The sequence below is a fragment of the Panonychus citri genome, unplaced genomic scaffold, assembly GCF_014898815.1.
Source record: "Panonychus citri isolate SS breed McGregor unplaced genomic scaffold, ASM1489881v1 Contig00136, whole genome shotgun sequence".
In the NCBI taxonomy this organism is placed as follows: Eukaryota; Metazoa; Arthropoda; class Arachnida; order Trombidiformes; family Tetranychidae; genus Panonychus; species Panonychus citri.
The window spans coordinates 2,760,595-2,779,922 of record NW_026515541.1 but is presented as its reverse complement, the minus strand read 5'-3'; the positions used below and the strand labels follow the sequence as shown (position 1 = coordinate 2,779,922).

Below are 19,328 nucleotides of genomic sequence, written 5' to 3'. Positions count from 1 at the left end.
TTTAGTTAATTTTCATCATCATGATGATGAAAAAAACATTGAACATGAATATCCGTGAGTCCGAATCTGTAATCATGTTTGAAACCCAAAGTGTTGACCGAACCTTTAATATCTTATCATCATTATTATCCTCATCTTATGATGAAAAATTCTGGTTCAAATGAAATAAGAAGAGAGAAAAAAACTTTTCTTCATGATATTCATTTTTTTTTCTTCTTCATCATCATCATGATTATGCACGAAACTGAATGAAGAAAAAAACAAATCAACATGAATTAAGAGAGAACCCGAATCATGAAGGCAAAATGTTTTGTATCCATGAAAACTGAATAGTTAATGTTATCGTTTTCAATGAATATCATGAAATAAAAACAAAAACAATTGAAAATCTAATGGGTCTCATATTTATAACCATTAACAACGTCACCATCAGATACAAGGCTGGACTCTCATCATCATCTTCCTTGTCTTCCAAATATAATACTAATGGCAATGAGAAAGTTTTCTTATCCTATAAGAAGATGATGAAGATAAGTTAGCGTGCATAGAGAGATGATAAAGATGAAGAGAAATACTAATTTTCTTTATAACTTTTTTTGTTTTCTTCTTATTCGCCATCATCATGATTCAAGCTTCATTGAAATCGATTCATTGTTTCCAGGTCAATTATTGTTTCACTACCTTTACGATTCAATGAGTTTTTCTTGTTCCTTTTTCCCCTTTTTTCATCTTATCATCCATGATGATGATGAGTAATATCTGATATGAGATATTATGAAATAAGAGATAAAATTGGAATCCAGGATGAGTTATTATTCTGGGTTGGGTTGTGTAAAAAAAGTCCACAGAATTTAATCAATAGTCATGATGGTGATTAGTTTATGGGTGGGAATTGAATTTTTTTCTCTCTCTCTCTCTCGATCGATAGAACTTTTTTTTGTCGAATTTTCCAAATTCATGAATATCTACTTTAATTCTCTCGCTCTCTTTACCGATAATCTAATCTTGATTTAAATCTACTTGTGATAATACATGATGATACTATTTTGTGGAGATGGAAAATGCTTTCATGATGGAAATTTGTTCGGAAAAGAATTTTCTTATCATCGAATTTTTTTCTCTCCTCCGCATTTTGAACTATTCCTTTTCGCGCTTCTTTGATTGATGAAAATTCTTGTTACCTCATCAACATCATCATTAGCCGATGAATATATTTATCACCCAGATATCAGATAAAAAAATTCCTTGATTCTTGTGATTCAATTATTGATAAATGATTCGGCAATTACCTTTTCCAACAGCAGAATATATATTATAAATGATTAATGATTTAAGGCTTAATCATCATCATCATTTATTATTAATGTGACTAATTGTTTTAATTGTTGTCATAATCGTTAATAATTAATCATTGGCTTAGCTTTCTAAATGTCCAAAGACAGGGAGAAGGAGATTAGTTAATCAGCTTAGATGAGGTGTTAATGGTTGTCCATCTGAATGGCGAGTGTCGCAAGTTGTATCGGACAATCACAAAGGTCAGAACGAGGGGGAAAAAGGTAAACCAATTAAAGGTAAAAAGTCATCAAAGGAAAGGTAGAAATGGGTGGAGTTCAGTTGACTTTGTCTCTTTCATCTAAAGCGATTCTCATCATAAGGACAAGATAATCTTGTTAAAAGGTAATGCGATAATCCTGCTGATCATCAATGAAAAGAGAAAGAGAGAGTAAAAGGTAAAAAATGACAGAGAGAGAGAGAGAGAGAGAGAGGATAATGATGATGAAGATAAAAGTGGGTGGGTGATGAGGAGATTATCGTAATTATATTATTACTAAGGATTCTCGGTGGGCACAAAAAAGGGTTGATGTCAATCAAATGAGTATTAAAGAGTCACATTGATTGTTATCCGATGTCATTATTATTACTTAAGGTGTGTTGTTGTTGTTGTTATCACTGTTGTTTTTATCATCTTCATCATCCTCCTCTTTCCGCTTTATCATCATTATCATAACCATGATAATAATTATATCATTTTGGATGTTCCTCTTTAATTTACTCAACTTGACAAGATAAATGACAAAAGGATTAGAATATTAGTTTTTAATGAAAATTATTCTTTATCATTATCAGGATGTAGATTATCAATTATTAGGATTAGGATTATGGGATAATGATGATGAGCTTTTTTCATAATCAAAGTGAAAATTGTGATAATATTGGTGATGGAAGTGATAATGAAGCTGTTGATGGGTTAAATGGTTGAGTAAATCATGAATAAGAATGATGATGGAGATGGTAAAAAGCGGAAGAAGATGAAACCAGAGAAGAGGTGAGATAAAGATGAAGATGAAGGAGAGAGAGAGAGAGAGTAAAGATGAAGATGGGAGAGAGATGATGATAAAAAGCAATAGTAAACAAGATATTGAGACAAAATTGATTGAATAGATTGTGGAAAAGTATAAAAGCCTTGACCATCTCCATTATATTGGACAATGTTAATATTTTTTCTTCCATCTCTTTAGCATCCAATATGTTTATCTCTCTCTCTCTCTCTCTCTCTCTCTCTCTCTCTCTCTCTCTAAGTATATATTTGCACGGAGGGAAGAGGGTAGAGTCTAAAATGCAAAAAGCACAAGAACCAAACAAAAATTCATATATAAAAAGGCAGAAGGAAAAGAAGATGAAAAAAGGGAAAGGAGGGAAAAAGAAGCAGTAGAATATGAAGAAAATGATGATAAGGATGATGATGATTATGAAGAGAAACCTGGGTTAGGTTGAAAGGAAGAAGCAAAAGGCTCTTTTTTCTTCATCCTCATCCTCATCTTCAGGGTTTTGGTCCAGTTTTACTTTGCTTTTTCTTTTCGTCAATTGGAAGAAATCAAATCAATCTTACTCAAACTTGTTCATCTCTCAAAGAATCCTAACCTTTCATACATATTTCCCTTTTTTCATACACACACTATACATGATTATCTCTCCCCACCCCACCCTCCTTCCTTTTCATCTTCTCTCTCTCTCTATCTCAATATTACCTTCTATTACAATCATTTCTCTCTCTCTCCATCATCATCTTTATCTTCACACGGTCTTTTTCTTAGTCTTTCTTTTTCTCTTTCTTTTAATAACTCCCCTTTTTCGGTCCACCCTTTTTTTCACCAAGTTAATTACATCTCTTTTTTTTCCTCTTCAATTCCCTATAGATACAATTCTTGATTATCATCCTCATCCTCATCATCAACATTGATTATCATCTTAACCATTTTTTGTTGTTGTTGTTTTTATCCACTTACAATGAAACCCTCCAAGTATGTTAAAGATGATGTTCAATGAAGATAATGATGATAAATCCAGCATCAGATCAGCAAAATCTTACCTAATGATTATCAAATATTCATCATTTGATTGTAATTTTCCCTGCACCAGAATCTGATTAGTAAATCATTTCTATTATTATCATCAATCTCATCTGATTGTGTGTTAGTTTTTTTCTTGGTTTAATTATCTAGAGGATTAAACTTATTTCATTTCCAATTTGTGGTTGATTAACTGTTGTATCATTTACAACAAGATTAATTTAGTTAGATAATCATTGATTATTAGTCAATTCAATTAGGGATTTGATTAATTTTCCTTGTTACCTTTCAAATGACAATAAAACTGAGATGATAATCAGTTTTAAATCAAGTCAATAACAAATCTCATAACATTGATTATCCTCTGATAATATAAATGATAACCTCATATAATAAATGATAACAATGGTTCATCAGGTTGGGGAATGATGATAAATGATGATAATATACAATATGGTTGACAAAATACAATTAAATGTTAATCATATGTAATAATAGGATGAAAAAAATATTATTAATGATGATGATGATGATAAGATTTAACATGAAACCATTGAATGAATTGGATGAATGAATGAAAATATTGACTTTGAACACCAAAGATGAAGAGTGAGAGAGGAAGATAAATAATTTCCCTTGTGAGGCAATGAGATTTTAATGGATCTATCATCATTTTCATCAATATCAACAGTTAACGACCATTAAACCACCTTAACAATCAACCTCCATCTTCAATGTTTACCTTTTCTCCTTTTGTATTTATATTATTACCTTGATCCATTAGAGATCAGGTCAGATTATTTTACTTTATTCTGATTTCAGTTTCTTTTTTTTTAGTGTCCTAATCCCATCCACCAACAAGGATGATGGAAGATGTGGTCATCAGGTTATGGTCAGTTACATAATCTCTCTGTCGATCAGCTGATTTTCATCTGATTCTTGTTCATTTTTCATTCATCTTTTTTTTCCTCTTGCTCAGTTTTATCATATCACTTAGATTTGTTTACTATTGATGAAAATGGTTCAAGTTACAATTTGTTTGTTTACTAATCATCATCACCATTATTTTATCATCATCATAATCTAACGGTATGGTGATAATGATGATCAAGGTATCAGATTAACAGAAGAAACTTTTTATTTCTTTAGTATTTCGATTTAGTGATTTGATCGTTTGTTATGACCACTTTCTTGAGAGAGATTCTGTTCAGTAGAAGTTAAAAATACATTCATAATCATTCTGAAGATTCAAAGGTTGTACGCTCATTAGATGATGATGATTATGATAAGATGAGGAATAAGAAATGTTCTAGATTAATAATTAGCAATTAAAGAGAATAGAATTCAAGGTTTTTCTTTTCTATGTGTTGTGAGTACATTCAACGTTAATAATTTTCTGGGAAGACGAAGAAGAAGCGAGAAAGATAAGGTAGAATTAATGAAGAAGATGAGATGAAGAAGAGAAATATATCTTCCTCTTATCTCTTCCATGGGCATTCGTACATACATAATAATAGAAATGCAAAACCAGAATTGAGGGTCAGAGAAAGAAAGAAAAATAAATAGAGAGAGAGAGAGAGAGAGAGAGAGAGAGAGAGAGAGAGAGAGAGAGAGAGAGAGAGAGAGATGATTATGATGATAATGAAGAAAGAAGTCAATTGATAAGTTGAATACAATATAACATTTAGTTAATTTATCACAACAGAAATATCAACATACGAGCTAATTTTAATTCTCGATTATAAATAATACAAACCATCAGTTTCGATGTGGATGAAGCCTTGGAATCGGCGAGAAATAATTTCTATGTAAAATTAACATTGGGATTCGCGTGGGTCTGGCCTTCGTTCTTGAAGCCCATTGGATAAGCCCCTCTTTTTATATTATGATGATGAAGAAGACAAGAGAAACAGAGAGAAGATTATTTTTGGGCTTCAGAGTAAGAAAACTTGTTACAAAATTACAGCAACCCAAGGGAGGCTCTTTTCTCTCTCTCTCTCTTCATCATCTTCTCATGCTTATACATATTATTTTCTTATACTTTTTGCTACATCTTCTCTCTCCCTTTCATCATCATCATAATCTCTCTTGCAAGACTCATGCATCAATGTCACAAAATGTCTCTTCATTTTCTTTCTTCGTCTTTTTTTCATTCTCTTTGCTCTCTCTCTCTCTCTCTCTCTCTTTATCATCATCATCTTTTGCATCTTCATGTTGATTTTTTGTATCAAAGCCACCTTTGCAATGACGACGTTGATGATGATAACAATAATAGCAGTGATAATGGTAACAGACTGAGTTGCTTTTTTTGCTTCTTCCAAGAAACTTTTTTTCATCCTCATGCAAATTCATGTCTATTTGTGAGTGTCAAGAGATGAGGCTACTGAGGAGATGACTAGGATGAGGAAAAGGATGAAGAAGATATCAAGAGAAAGAGACAAAGTGATGTCCATTATTATGATTATTATGGTAATGAGAGAGACAAAGATGATAATAATGACATTTCATTTGGTTGAATCTCAATAAATATATTAGGTGTTGACGAAAGTCAAGTTTTACCTGTCAAACCTGTGATATTATAACAATGAGGACTTTTTGTCTGTATCACATCCTAAGTAATTGTGACGATCATGATGATGATGATGATGAAGATAAGGAAGATAAAAGGTGAAGATAATTTTGACTTAAGGTAAGAGAACGATAATCTTTGACTTCTTCTTCTTTATATCATCTTCATAATCTTTTGCATTCTCTCTCTCTCTCTCTCTCTCTCTCTCTCTCTCTCTTCATTCTTTTCCATCATCTTTGTCTTGATATAACATTTATATTTCGCTCGAAGGCATTTTTTTTATTCCAAGAGCAGCAAGAGAAAGAGGATGAGGATGAAAAGAAAGAGAGAAAGAGAGGAAACCTTTTTTTCCTCTCGAATCAAAAGGCAGGAGAAAAAGAAAGAGCTCAAATGAAGAGACATTTTTTGACATTGATTAATGATCTTCCTTTCTTATTTCTCTTTCTTTCTATCATCATCTTTCTTTTATCTTCATCTCTTCCTTTATCCTAATGAAAAAAAGAAACAAAACTCAAATATGAAAGAGAGAGGAGAGTCTCTTATGAAGAGAAATCATATTATGATGATGAAGATAAAGATTGAACCTAGAAAAAGACAAAAGCGCATGTTACTTGCGCAATCTCTTTATCATCCTCATCCTTATCTCCATCCTCATCTTAATTTTGAGAGAGAGAGAGAGATAAACAAAGTTTAGAAAAGAACAAAAAAAAATTGAACCAGAGTTTTAATCTCTTCCCCCTTTTTAATTTCTCTTAATCTCTGGGTCTTTAATCCACATTGAGATTATCCCGTTAATCTACTGATCTCAAAATAAGATGAATAAAAATTCTGACAATTTAATCAATTGAACCAATAACACGAGAGATTAAAACAATTCATGTAATAAAACAATTAACCAATGGTTAATTAACTATCTAATTAGATAATTACAAACAATAATCTGAGCAAATTAAATGAATCATTTTTTTGGTGAAGATACTCAAATTAACTCAAATTAGTCAATTAATTGTTTCAATAATTACTCATGTTAATTAATGAGGATTAATGACAAGGATGAAAGATGATTGATTAAATGATGACACAAAATTGATTGATTTTTTTTTCGAACTTTTTTTTTTTTTCTTCATTGTGATTCTTGTGGTCACCTTTGCGTATTATTATTACAATATTAATATATATATATTTATATATAGCATTTTGTTGTATATTTATCAGTATGTATAGAATTAGAATAAGAATAGAATAGATAACAATCCAAATTGTGATGATAATTAGCCCACCAGGTAGGAGAGGAAGGGGGAGGAGAGAGAGAGAGAGAGGATAATGTGCATCATTCGTATTCATCATCTTCATCTTCATCATCATAATCATAATCATAATCATAATCATCCTCCTAAGGGTTATCATACTCATCGTTTCCGTTTCCTTTTATTTTTGTTGCTTGTTTGTCCTTTTGGTGATGAATTTAGGTTTTAACACCAATCATTTACTTTAATTGTGATTCTTGGTGATTTTTTGCTTCTTTGAATAGTTTTGTGTTTGTGTGTGTGTGTGAGTTGTTTGGGTGGGTCAATGGCAATTTAGGTGTATTCCAGTTGTTGTTGTTGAGTGGATGATGGTAGGTCAGGGTGAGATAATCCAATCATTTAGTCATCTCTTTTGAGGGATTTATTGTATGTCAGTCATGTTGAAATCATTGATTATCATGTGTCGCTGTTGATATTGATGGTGAAAGTATCGATGATAGTGATGATGATGATGATAGTGATAATTTGGTGGTGTTGATGATGACAATGGTGATGGTGATGGTGATGATAGTGATAATCCTGTTAATGAAGATGTTGATGAGTTAGATGTTTATGAAAGGCTTGAAGTAACATCGGTAAAGGTTAAAAGTGACCATTAAGTTGACCTGGATAATAAATATATAATATATATTTATGATTCATATAAAAATCATCATGATCATCAGTTATTTAGTGAGATGATCATATTACAATTAATCACAGAGGATGAGAAAGAAAGAGAGAGTGAGGAGTGAGTGAGAAAGAGAGGAGCAAGATGAAGAAACATAAATCGATCTCTATTCAACTCTTTCTATCTCTTTCTCTCTTTCTTTCTGAATTAAGTTTCCTCTTCCTCTCTTTTCCCATTTCCACTGACCAGCAAGGGTCAGTTTATCATGGAGATGAGTGGGATTGGGTGGGTGAAAAGAGTATGTTGATGTTGTTTGTCTTTTTCTTTTGATATAATTGAGATTAAAAACTTTTTGACTTTGATTTTTGATTCAATTTCATTTTAACAGAATTGACATTTTCTTTTCAAATGCTTTTTAAATGTAAGTATTATCATCATTAGTATTATTACCGTTTCCATTAGCCGTTGATACTCCCGATGATGGTGGTGGTGTCGATGTATCAGCTGATATAAGTCCCTCTTTTTGTCGCTTCTTTTGTTTCATTCGTCTATTTTGGAACCAAATTTTTACCTGAGTCTCATTAAGACCAAGAGCTTGGGCTATTTCAATACGACGAGCACGAGTTAAATATTTATTATAATGAAACTCTTTCTCTAATTCGGTTAATTGTTTTGTCGTAAAATTGGTTCGTCCAGTATTACTTGCCGATCCAGCTGATCCTGGGCCACCCGAAGAGTTTAGGACATCACATGCACTACTACCCAAACCTCCTCCTCCTCCACCACCACCACCAACGCTACCAGAGCTTCCACTGCTACTATTACTACCATTGGAACCAAGACTATTACCCCCACCTACAATACCATTGGAACCACGTCCAGTTCGCCCTCCATCCACTCCGTTAACATCTAAACCATTACCAACACCAAGGCCCGGAGAGGAACCAAGTAAACCGGTGATTGAACCATTGCCCACTGAGCCCGGAGATGAGCCATTGTAACCATAGTCGTTTGTTTTATTATTATTATTGTTGTTGTTATTATTATTATTATCTAATCAGGCGGAAAAGAAAAGAAAGAGAGAAAAAAAAATTAGAAGATGGAGATAAGAAATAAAGGAAGAGGAGGAAAATGAACAACAAGAGTAGGCGGAGGAGGAGGATGAAGAGGAAGAAGATGATAATTAGCAGTGAGTAACAATCTAAGTCAATGGATGCTAACTAACAAGACAAGACTCTAATCATGATGAGATAATGTTCATGATGATGATGTAGATCAACAGAAAAACCTTTCAACATAATTGGAAGAATGATGATGATGATAAAAAAGAGAGAGAGAGAGAGAGAGAGAGAGAGAGAGAGAGAGAGAGAGAGAGAGAGAGAGAGAGATGAGAAGAAGGCGAAAAAAATTGTCATCGAGAAAAAAAAGATAGAAAAATGCTAAACATTATCCTCTTTCTTTCTCTATGATAATAACATATAAGAGATAGAAGAGAAAAGTAAAAGAGAGAGAAAATCTTGTCAAGAATTCTCATGAGCCATTACCATGATTATCTTCATCAACATCATGAACATGATGATAAAAAAATGTTGAGAAAAACAAAAACTTAGATTGTAAAAGTTTCCATTGAACAAAGTAAAGTAAACCGTTACTTTGATCAATATTATTATCCAATGTGAACAGTTTACCAATATATTGATTGCATCTTCTCACAAAGAAACACAACATTTCATGATGATAACAATATATTGATTGTGACAATCAAATAATAATAATAATCCATATATTGGTTAACCTATATAACAATTCACCAATTGATTTGATTGACAAACAATTGGAAACAACAATTGTCATAATATATTTCATATAGAGTTAAATGATAATATTAATATAATAAAAATAGGTTTTCATCTTATATATTAAATTGTTAACAATTAACAAGAAAAAAAATATTAGATATCAATTGGTGATTAGTATTGATTTTTAAATCATGAATATTATCAAGATAATTAAAGTTACACTTTCATTGAGAACTTTATTTTTTCATAATATTCATTATATTCATTTTTATGTTGATTATCATATTATTTTTATTATTTTTCCAGTTTGGTTGGTTGATTGTTGGCTTTATAATTTGCATTTGTATTTGCAGTTTTACATTTGCAGTGAGTGAATAAGTGAGTGTGAGTGAGTGAGTGAGTTTATACTAATGTGATAATACAATTCAATCCTGTTTACTATTCAGTGTATATGGATCTTGATATATATAAACTTATCCTTCACTCGAAGTAAAAAAAATACATTAAACAGTTTGGAGTCGAAACTTTTTTGTCAATCGATCATCACTCACTGTCATCTCAATATTATCATCATTGTTAAAACAGACTCACTCGACTCTTTCATCGTCATCGTCATCATCATCATCTAATTCATCCTCTTACCCAACAACAACAAACAGCTAAATATATTATTATGATATTCACTTTGCTCTAGATAATTTTTGTTTAGGTAATTCACTTAAAAGATGCTAAACAAACGTGAATAATTTATGATGATAAATTCATCATTTACTTTTTTTTAAATTCTCCCAAAAATCAGGATAATCACCAAATGAACTGAATTATTTTCAAATTTGAATAATTTCAAGTTCGAGGTTCATCTTGATCATCGATTATTACTCATGTGAAAGTCTTTGTTATATATGTATTACTATCAATCGATAGCAATTTGATGTAATTAAATTAGAACAAGAATTAAATTGATTGTTAACATTTCTCGTTTGATTGAATTCTGAGCTGAATTCATGACGATAACATGAAATGTATTGAGAGAAACTTTCAACACTTATTATCATTAATACACTATAACTATTAAATATATTGTTTAATTAATCTGACTGGTGATGAAGAGATGACAGGTTAATTGATGCATGATGATAATGATGATGATGATGATGATGATGATAAGTGTAAATGGTTATGAAATGATTTCCATGACAGTTATCATGGGATCCATGGTGATGAAAAAACATAAATAAATAACCAAATAGGTAGAAACTAATGGAATCAAATATTTACTATTAAATATGATAACATTCATGTTACTATCTATTCATCACCCAAACTTTTCATCATCATTATCATTTATCTGTTGATTCATTCATTGAATTTCATATGTAATTTCATTCATCATCTTCTCAGGAAGTTATTTCATTCATTGAAGAAAAGGTGAAAAAAGAAAAAGTTTGATTTAATCTCTTTCTCTCTCTCTCTCTCTTCCCACTTACAGGAAACATGGATTGTAATTGATAGTAAAAATGAGAGAGAACGATAGAAGATGATAAAGATGATGACAAAAGGAAATCATCATTCATTTATCATCTTCCAATGGAAACATAAAGAGACTCAAATCATAATAATCAACATGAAAAGGTAAATATAAAGATTATCAAATTTCAATCTTAATCCGTTTCTCTCATCATGAAAATCATATTAATTCAATAGTTTCCAATCATCAGATATTATTAAGGTAAGATGAGCGATAATGGTTGGAGGTGGAGCCAGTGGTTATTCAACACACTTATCGATGGTGTCAATTAGTTCAAACTGTTGAAATTAAGCTGAATTTTGGGTTGATTGTGCGCCCGTTTGATTGTCCTCCGGCCTTCTGTCGATTTTGACCCTTTTAATGAAGACCTAACCTAACCTAATTTAAACAAACACAGGGATAATTGTGTTGGATAGCTATTAGCTCCACCTCCAACCATTAACGCTCATCTTACCATTATTAATTATCTATATATTATATATAGGTCATTGATTGTTGATTAACTGTAATAAATTTAAATGACAACATGATCAGTTTTTTAAATCACCAATCATATTGATACAAAATTTCATTGTAAACACAAATTTGTAATACATTTTATTTCCTCATCATCTTCTCATCTTTATCATCATCATTGTCATCATCTTATTGATGATACAAATTGAGTAACTCTATGTATTTATATAGACGGAAAAAAAGTTTATTGTTGTTGTCAAGATGAATAACATTTCCTATGCTTTTGAATCATGAATATCAAACCATGAACATGATTTGAATAAAGAAACTGAATCAGATAATCATCATGATGATAACAAATTCAGTGTTAAATTTTTTTCTCTCACTCTATTATCAACATTTGGATAACAATGGATGGAGATAAATAATACAGGGTTAATGGGATTAACAATGGATAAAAGTTTCAAACGAAAATAATACAAAGTATAACATTCAGGATATTCATTAATCTGAATCTCGCCGAATTTAATTTTACATCAATTCGAGTCATTAAAGAGATTGAATTTGAGTTTATTCATTTACCCAGAGGATTAGTTGATAATCTAAATGGATTCAAGGGGTTTTCTAATGTATTCTATGTGTGTATGAAGTGACCTAATTTTATTAGATTCTTTCTGTTTTTTCATAACCCAAGTTTTCAACTTTTCCGATAGTGATGATTATCCTTAATTGTTACTACAATTGTTGTCTTTTCACTGGTTAATCTTTCAAGTTTTTGCAACTCTAATCCCTTTTTACGGTCAAATGTTGATACATTTACCTGTAAATCTGAGGGATAAAGTTTACCTTTAATCTTCCTCTTGGGAGAAAAGAAAAATTTTCTTTGCTTCTTTTTTGCCGTTTTCTTTTTTTTCTAAGGTGATAATGATGAAAATATAATGAGAGAGAGAGGTCAAGTTTAAAACGACATTTAAGGTCACTTTTGCTTTTTTTCGCTCTCTCGCTTTAACTGGACAGAACGGAGAGCATGAGGGAGAGAGGGAAAGTGAGAGAGAATGGTTATGATTAGGCAAAGATGACAAACGATTATCAACGGAATTATCAAAAGTAGAAAGTCACCCGAGAGAGATAAGGGAAAACATGATAACCAGAATGATACTTGATGATGATGAAGAAGAAGAAAAGATGAAAAAGGTTACTGAAGATGATGATGATAAAGATGAGAGATGTGTGTGAGAGAGAGAGTCAATCGAATAGTTTAAAGTTTTGAACAACAAACAGAAAAAAATGAAGGAAAAAATGTTATTATATTTCAATTTGCATCGAAATTGCAATTGAGAGAAAGATGAAGATAAAGAAAGAAACAGAAAAATATGAGAGAGGGAAAGATCATCAGGATGAGGAAAGATGCTGATTGTGACAGGAAAAGTAAAATTAATGATCTTTATTTGTAACGTTTGTAACAAACGTTAATACTTTAAATGTCCTAAACTACGAACCAGATCAGTAAAGGAAAAGGTCAAGCAGATATGAAAAGTCAGAAAACTTTTACTATTATTATTATTGTACAAGAATAATAATAATTAGTACTGTTTGAGAAAAGAGACTGCGAACAGTTAAAGTCGAGTATTGTTCAAAAATGCGTTTCAATACCCAAAAGATTGAGCTCTTGTTTGGTTGGATTACTTTACCGAAATCACTCATCCTCTTCATCCGGATCAACCAACAACAACATGATGATTAATTATGTTGCCTGTATATTAGTTAGGATGATGATATGAAAAAGAAGATTGAAAAATATAAGAAGGAGAGAGAGAGAGGAGGGAGAGAGAGAAAGAGAGATTCAGAGTGAAATGAATGAGAAGTAAACCAAAAACAAAGGAGAAAAATAGTAAAAACAAATAAGATGATTAAGGATAAAGATAAAGATAAAGATAATGATGAAGATGAAGACGGAGATGGAGATAATGATGAGGGAGACGAAGTCAACATATCAAGCACAGAGAGTGGTGGTGGGGTTGACGGTGTTGGGGAAGGAGGTGAGATACGGCTCATTCCTAATTGTAAGGGTATAACCACATCATTTGAGTCTCCATTTGTTACAAATTTATCATCAATACCATCATCGACAACATTATATCCTTCAGAATCTTCATGAACATTTCATTTCATCATAATCAACAACAATTAGTAGCTTATAGTAAAAATATTATTTTAGAGTTTGAGTTTTACATATTGGATATTCAACATGTGGCTCAGTTAATAATGATTACAATGGTTTCACCAATTCAACAAATGACTTTTTCTCAAACGATTATTATCAATTGTGTTGACAATTTATCTCAAAATAATCAAAAAAAAAGGGTGAACCTTTTCTGCTTCTTCAACAACAGGATTTACAACAATCAACAATCATCATGAAAATATCTCATGTTTGTTGAAATCAAACAGAAAAAAATGAATAAAAAAAACAAATTAATTTCCTTGTAAATTACAAACAATTAACTGTGCAAAGTTTTTTCTTCCTCCCTGAATTGCAATGATGATGACAAGATATGTACTATTATTGATTATGATGACAATCATTAGGTAATGACGATTTCAACTGATTCGTTGAAAGAAGATTAAAAGAAATCAAAAACAAAGGAAAAAAATCAGGTGATGAGGATAAAGATGAAGATGAGGATAAGGATGATGATGATAATGATAAAATCTTACTTATTTTGGGTACATTCCGTTTAACATTCATCCATGGGTATGTATGTACATGTTGACTGACGGGACTACGAGTGTTAAAATTGGTACGGCTTGAAGGATGGTACGGATGGTGATGAAAATGTTGATGTGGATGATGATGATGATGTGGACGGTGGACTTGATGATGATGAGGATGGTGAAAGTGAGTTGGTAAATGGTTAATATAAGGCGATCCATTAAATCCGTTACCATAATTTACATCGAAGGCTGTTGTCGCTGCTGAATTTGCTGATGCACTTGAATCAGTCATATCTACCGAAAGAGAAACTTTTAAAAACAAATAAATTAATTACTTTAGCAATTAAACCGAAACGATAACTTTTTACCATATAACTAATGGTTGTTTACAGATAAATTCAATCTCAGAAACTTTTCCAATCAAAGAGTAAAGATCAAGGAAAAGGTCAGTTAATGTTATCATAATAGTTTTATTACTAATTAAAACATTTCTCATTTGATTGAATCGGAAAATGAAAAGCAGATATTAAATGGTAATCACATTTGATTACAATTAAATAAACAAAACAAACACCAGACCCAACAGGTAATCAAAAAGATATTGCAAATTACAGGTAAACTATTGCGAAAGTTGTAAAACAACAAGATACCAGAAACTATTACCTGTTCAGATGAATTAGAAGTTATTATTTTCTCTTAAAGCAAATTACCTGTTGTCTTTTCCTCTCTCTCTCTCTCTCTCTTGGTTTATCATCAATTGAAATAAACTAAAGAAAAATAAACTTTTCTTATTAATATCTTATTTCATTAGGAAGGAAAAGAAACTTTTTCCATCAACAGGTAAAAGACTAAGATTTATGTACTATTACAGGTAAGAAATATAAACAAGTTGAAAACAGGTAACACTAAATAACAATAAACAACTTTTTTTATGATTAGTATAAAATCATTTGTTAGTTTTGTTGTTGTTAATGATTACCTTATGGCCTAATGGTTTTTCTTGCTTACAATAACAAATAACATTGACCATTAATAACTGAAAATATCCCAGAGGTTTTCAGTTGGTCATTTCTACAAAAGGTAAATTAGAGAGAGAGAGAGAAACTTAAAAGTTGTAACTTTTTTTTTCTATCAATGAGATTTTGTATTTGCCTTTTCAACTGGAGGTTAAGTGATATTACTATGAGTGTGTAGAGGAGGAGGAGGAGGAGGAGGTGGATAAGGTAAATGGTGATGGTGATGGTGGGTGGGTTTGTGAATGAGCCTAAAATCCATTAATTGTAACCTTCCCGTCAACAGGTATTGACATTTGAAATCGTTAAGAGGAGGAAAAATATCATTACTCAAATTCAACCATTTACATTCAAGTTTTACTTTAATAATCTTGTAATATATTATCATTATTGTGATTAACAATTACAATTTACTTGTTTACAATCAATTCAACTACTACAATTACTAATATTATAATATGTTGTTACTACTGTTAAGCTACTGGTGATATTGTAATTCATATTCATTTATATGTATAAATCTATTGAATCGGCCAATTGAGCACCAATTTAATGGAAATTGTTAATCATCATTTTAATCATTTCTTTTCTGCTCTTTCAGCTGATTGTCTAATTTTTACTCTTGTTTTCTAACGATGAATCAAATCAGCCTGGAATTGAGCTACAGATACTTTAATCTACTTGTTGTTTAGGTGATTGTCTTGGGTCAATTGTCTTACCTGAGATTGCACAGCCCGAGGGTGAAGGTGGATCATTAATCACTGGTTTAATATCATGTAATTGAGAATTGGTAGTTTTTGTTGTTGTTGTTGATTAGCTGTTGTTGGTGAGGGGTTCGTCTCATTGAGAAGGCGGGTGAAGATGATGAAGAGACACTGGGATGATGAACAGGAATCGATGGTGAAAGATGAGAATGAGGCGATGGATGATGAGTTAGAAGACCAGAAGGTGTTAAATGGTGAAGAGTAGTTACTCCTGGTGGGGTCATTGAGGGTACGACATGTTGACCAACAACAAGAGAACCGACAACATTAGTATCAATTGGTAATCCACCACCTCCACCACCACCGACACCGGTGACACTTTGAGTCTCATAATATTGTTGATGAGGATGATGAGGATGTAAAGGTGATGTGTGTTGGTGATTGTTGTTGTTGTTGTTGTTGCTGCTGTTGGGCTTGTAAATGTTGAGGAGGAAGGTAATGTTGGTGCTGTGGTTGGGGTTGTTGTTGATGAGGGTGAAGTTGATGGTGAACAGATTGTTGGTGTTGATGTTGATGTTGATTATGTTGAAGATGTGACATATGATGTTCTTGTTGTTGCTGTTGAAGATGATGATGTTGATGTAATAATAATGGTTGCTGCTGATGATTTAGATGATGATTTAAATGGTGATGCTGATTGTAAATTGTGTTACAATTATCGCTCGGAATGTGTTGACCCTCCACACCTTCCGTTGGTTTTAAATCAAATCTGTAGCTTCCGGTTGATGTTTCCAGGTAACTTTCATCATGATAATGATGATGATTTCCACCCCCACCTCCGCCATTGGTAATTACAACATCATTTGTACTGTTTGTTACATTTGGTGTTGTTGTTGTTATTGTTGAACCATAAATTGGTGATGATGATGATGATGTTGGTGCTGAAGGTGCAGTTGGTGGTTGTTGTTGTTGTTGTTGTGTTGATGGTACAACTGATGAAGGAGGTGGAGGTGTTGTAACCGTTGTTGTCGTTGTTGTGGTTGTATTGGTTGATGGATAATCACATTGATAATCATAATAACTTTTCACTGAATCACTTTCACCATTAACATCGTTAATATTGGTCATCGTAATTGACTTGACCATTTGAAAAGATTTTCTCGAATCAGAATTAATTAATTATCTTAATTGTAGATTTTATTGAATATCAACGATGATTTTTGGATGTTTCGTTGTGTGAGTTTTGATTTTTAATTTTGTTTTGTTGATAATTAGAGAGAGAGAGAGAGAAGTAATTTTTTTTTTAATCAACAACAATTTAACATTTGAGAAAACAATCAAAAATTATGTATAATGATCAACAGACACATACACACTTAAAATCATTAAAACTAAATTGTTGTTGTAAACTATTGAATGTTTGGATTTGAGTTGATTGTTAAATTGTTGATGTTGATTGTTGCTGATAAAAAAATGGTTAACATTAAATTACCATTTCAATGATAAACTTATACATTAGATTGTATTCTTGTTACTAATAAGAAAAGGCTGTGAGATCGTTAATGATGATGAAAATGATGATAAATCTACTGAATAGATTGAGAGAGAGAGAGAGAGAGAGAGAGAGAGAGAGAGAGAGAGAGAAGACAAGGTTAATAGAAAGCGCAGCCTCCTCTTTCTTCATCAGTCCAACATGTGATTCGTTTATGAGCCCGAAGGAGGCGGAGAATCGAGTTGGTCCCTTGGCTTGTGGAGGGAACAAGTTTGGTGGTGGAAAAGAAAGAAAAGAAAGAGAAAAGAGGAAAAGAGGGATGAATGAAGTAATTGATTGGTTGACAATTGATTCTTTCTCAATTGACTAATTATCGAGTTTAATTAATTGGAAATGATTAGAACACTTTATTTAATTGTTATTCACAAAGATTAATTTTCTGATTTCCTTTTGATTTACTTTTTTTTGTAATCATTTTTTATTAGTTTCTATTGTTTTAGTTACGAGTTTTAATTGTTTTCATATCTAAACATATCAATTTACTGATTGTTGCCTTTAAGTGTAAAGAAATAAAAATATCCCTTCATATTAAGGATTACCTGCTTCAACTCTTCTACTTTATACTGTTCTTTTTTTATTAATTGATTGCAAATTCTCATTTAGATTTAACTTTTGTCAATTAAAATGTTCAACTTAATCGTTGCTCGCAATGGCTCCTAATGCTCCATCTGCTGGTGGAAAAGTCAACTATTAGTATCTAAACTTAATTTCTAAAGGAAACTCTGCAAAAAATTGAACTTTTTAGTTAAGAGTTGAGACTTTGTGTATTTGTAGGGCCACAAATTTAAAGTCTAAATATGTCACTTGGAACATCATTAATATTTAGTTTTATCATTAAGTCTCAAGTCAAGTTAATATAAAAAAAGTAGTTGGACAATTTAATCAGTCTGATGATAAGGTTAATGTTGTTTATCAAATTAACCAGAAATTGTTGATATGTTAAATTGAGATGAAACGTTTGATTATCACGAGGAGAGAACGAAATCAATTTGGAAACTGGAACAATTTAAGAGAATCGCAGGAAATCAACAAGTGAGAGAGAAAATCACTTAAATCAACTAAATTGTCGCGAAGAAAATTCAACACAGAGAAGAACAAAAAAGAAGATGATATGCTGATTTTTGTTTTCTGTTGAACAGAATAAAAATGAAACTGAACTACAATCAGTTCTCAAAACTCTGAGCATCTAATTGGATATAAAAACACCTTGGAAATCATTTCAGGTAATTCGATAAGTAGAAATTGATCGAAATCATCGAGTTATTTTGATAGATTTTCTTGAACTTTTGATCTTTTTAATCTAAAGAATTCACAGAAAAAGTGATTTGATACAATTTTCTCGAGCGATGCTTCTTATGGTCTTTATAAGTTTTAACTATGAGAAAAAAATGATTTTGACTATTGTGTTGAAATAGAATTTAGTCTGTTAAATTGTTTCGATTAATTTTAATAATAAATCGTTGGAAATATTTTCGTTTCGTTTCTTGTCGTGTGTTTGTGTCTCCATCTGCCGAGAAAGAAAATAAATGAATCAAGTTTCTTATTAAACTTCAAGATGGAGCCAGTTGATCAAAGGTCGAATACGAACAATTTGAACCACGAACGTTATTTTCTCAGTACCACTTAAATTGAACACGAACCTGTCAGGTAAATTCTTCAGCAATAAGAAGAGTTAGAGTTCTAGTTATTCAATTCCATCAGAACGTGTATCTGCTAATTATTTAT

General features: G+C 31.5%; 1 protein-coding gene across 2 annotated transcripts; it reads right to left on the bottom strand.

The window, feature by feature from the left end:
- Nucleotides 1-7,009: 7,009 nt before the first annotated feature.
- LOC128392287 (homeotic protein labial-like) lies at nt 7,010-17,198 on the bottom strand. Of its 2 annotated transcripts, none has more exons than XM_053352288.1 (4): nt 16,067-17,198; nt 14,338-14,643; nt 8,287-8,889; nt 7,010-7,745 (listed from the first exon to the last, which is right to left on the bottom strand). In XM_053352288.1, the coding sequence occupies exons 2-4, from the start codon at nt 14,624-14,626 to the stop codon at nt 7,588-7,590; spliced, it is 1,050 nt and encodes a 349-aa protein (XP_053208263.1). In that variant the 5' UTR covers nt 14,627-14,643; nt 16,067-17,198; the 3' UTR covers nt 7,010-7,587. The 2 variants fall into 2 exon arrangements, with proteins under 2 accessions (XP_053208263.1, XP_053208264.1); XM_053352289.1 differs by having other exon boundaries at nt 7,605-7,831.
- Between the last annotated feature and the right edge of the window lie 2,130 nt (nt 17,199-19,328).

Coding starts and splice junctions, on each gene's coding strand:
- LOC128392287 (XM_053352288.1), bottom strand. CDS start 14,626: ATGACTGATTCAAGTGCATCAGCAAATTCAGCAGCGACAACAGCCTTC. Junction 8,890..14,337: donor ACGGAATGTACCCAAAATAA/GTAAGATTTTAT, acceptor CCGCCTGATTAG/ATAATAATAATAATAACAAC. Junction 7,746..8,286: donor ATCAACGGCTAATGGAAACG/GTAATAATACTA, acceptor CTTCATTAACAG/GATTATCACTATCATCACCA.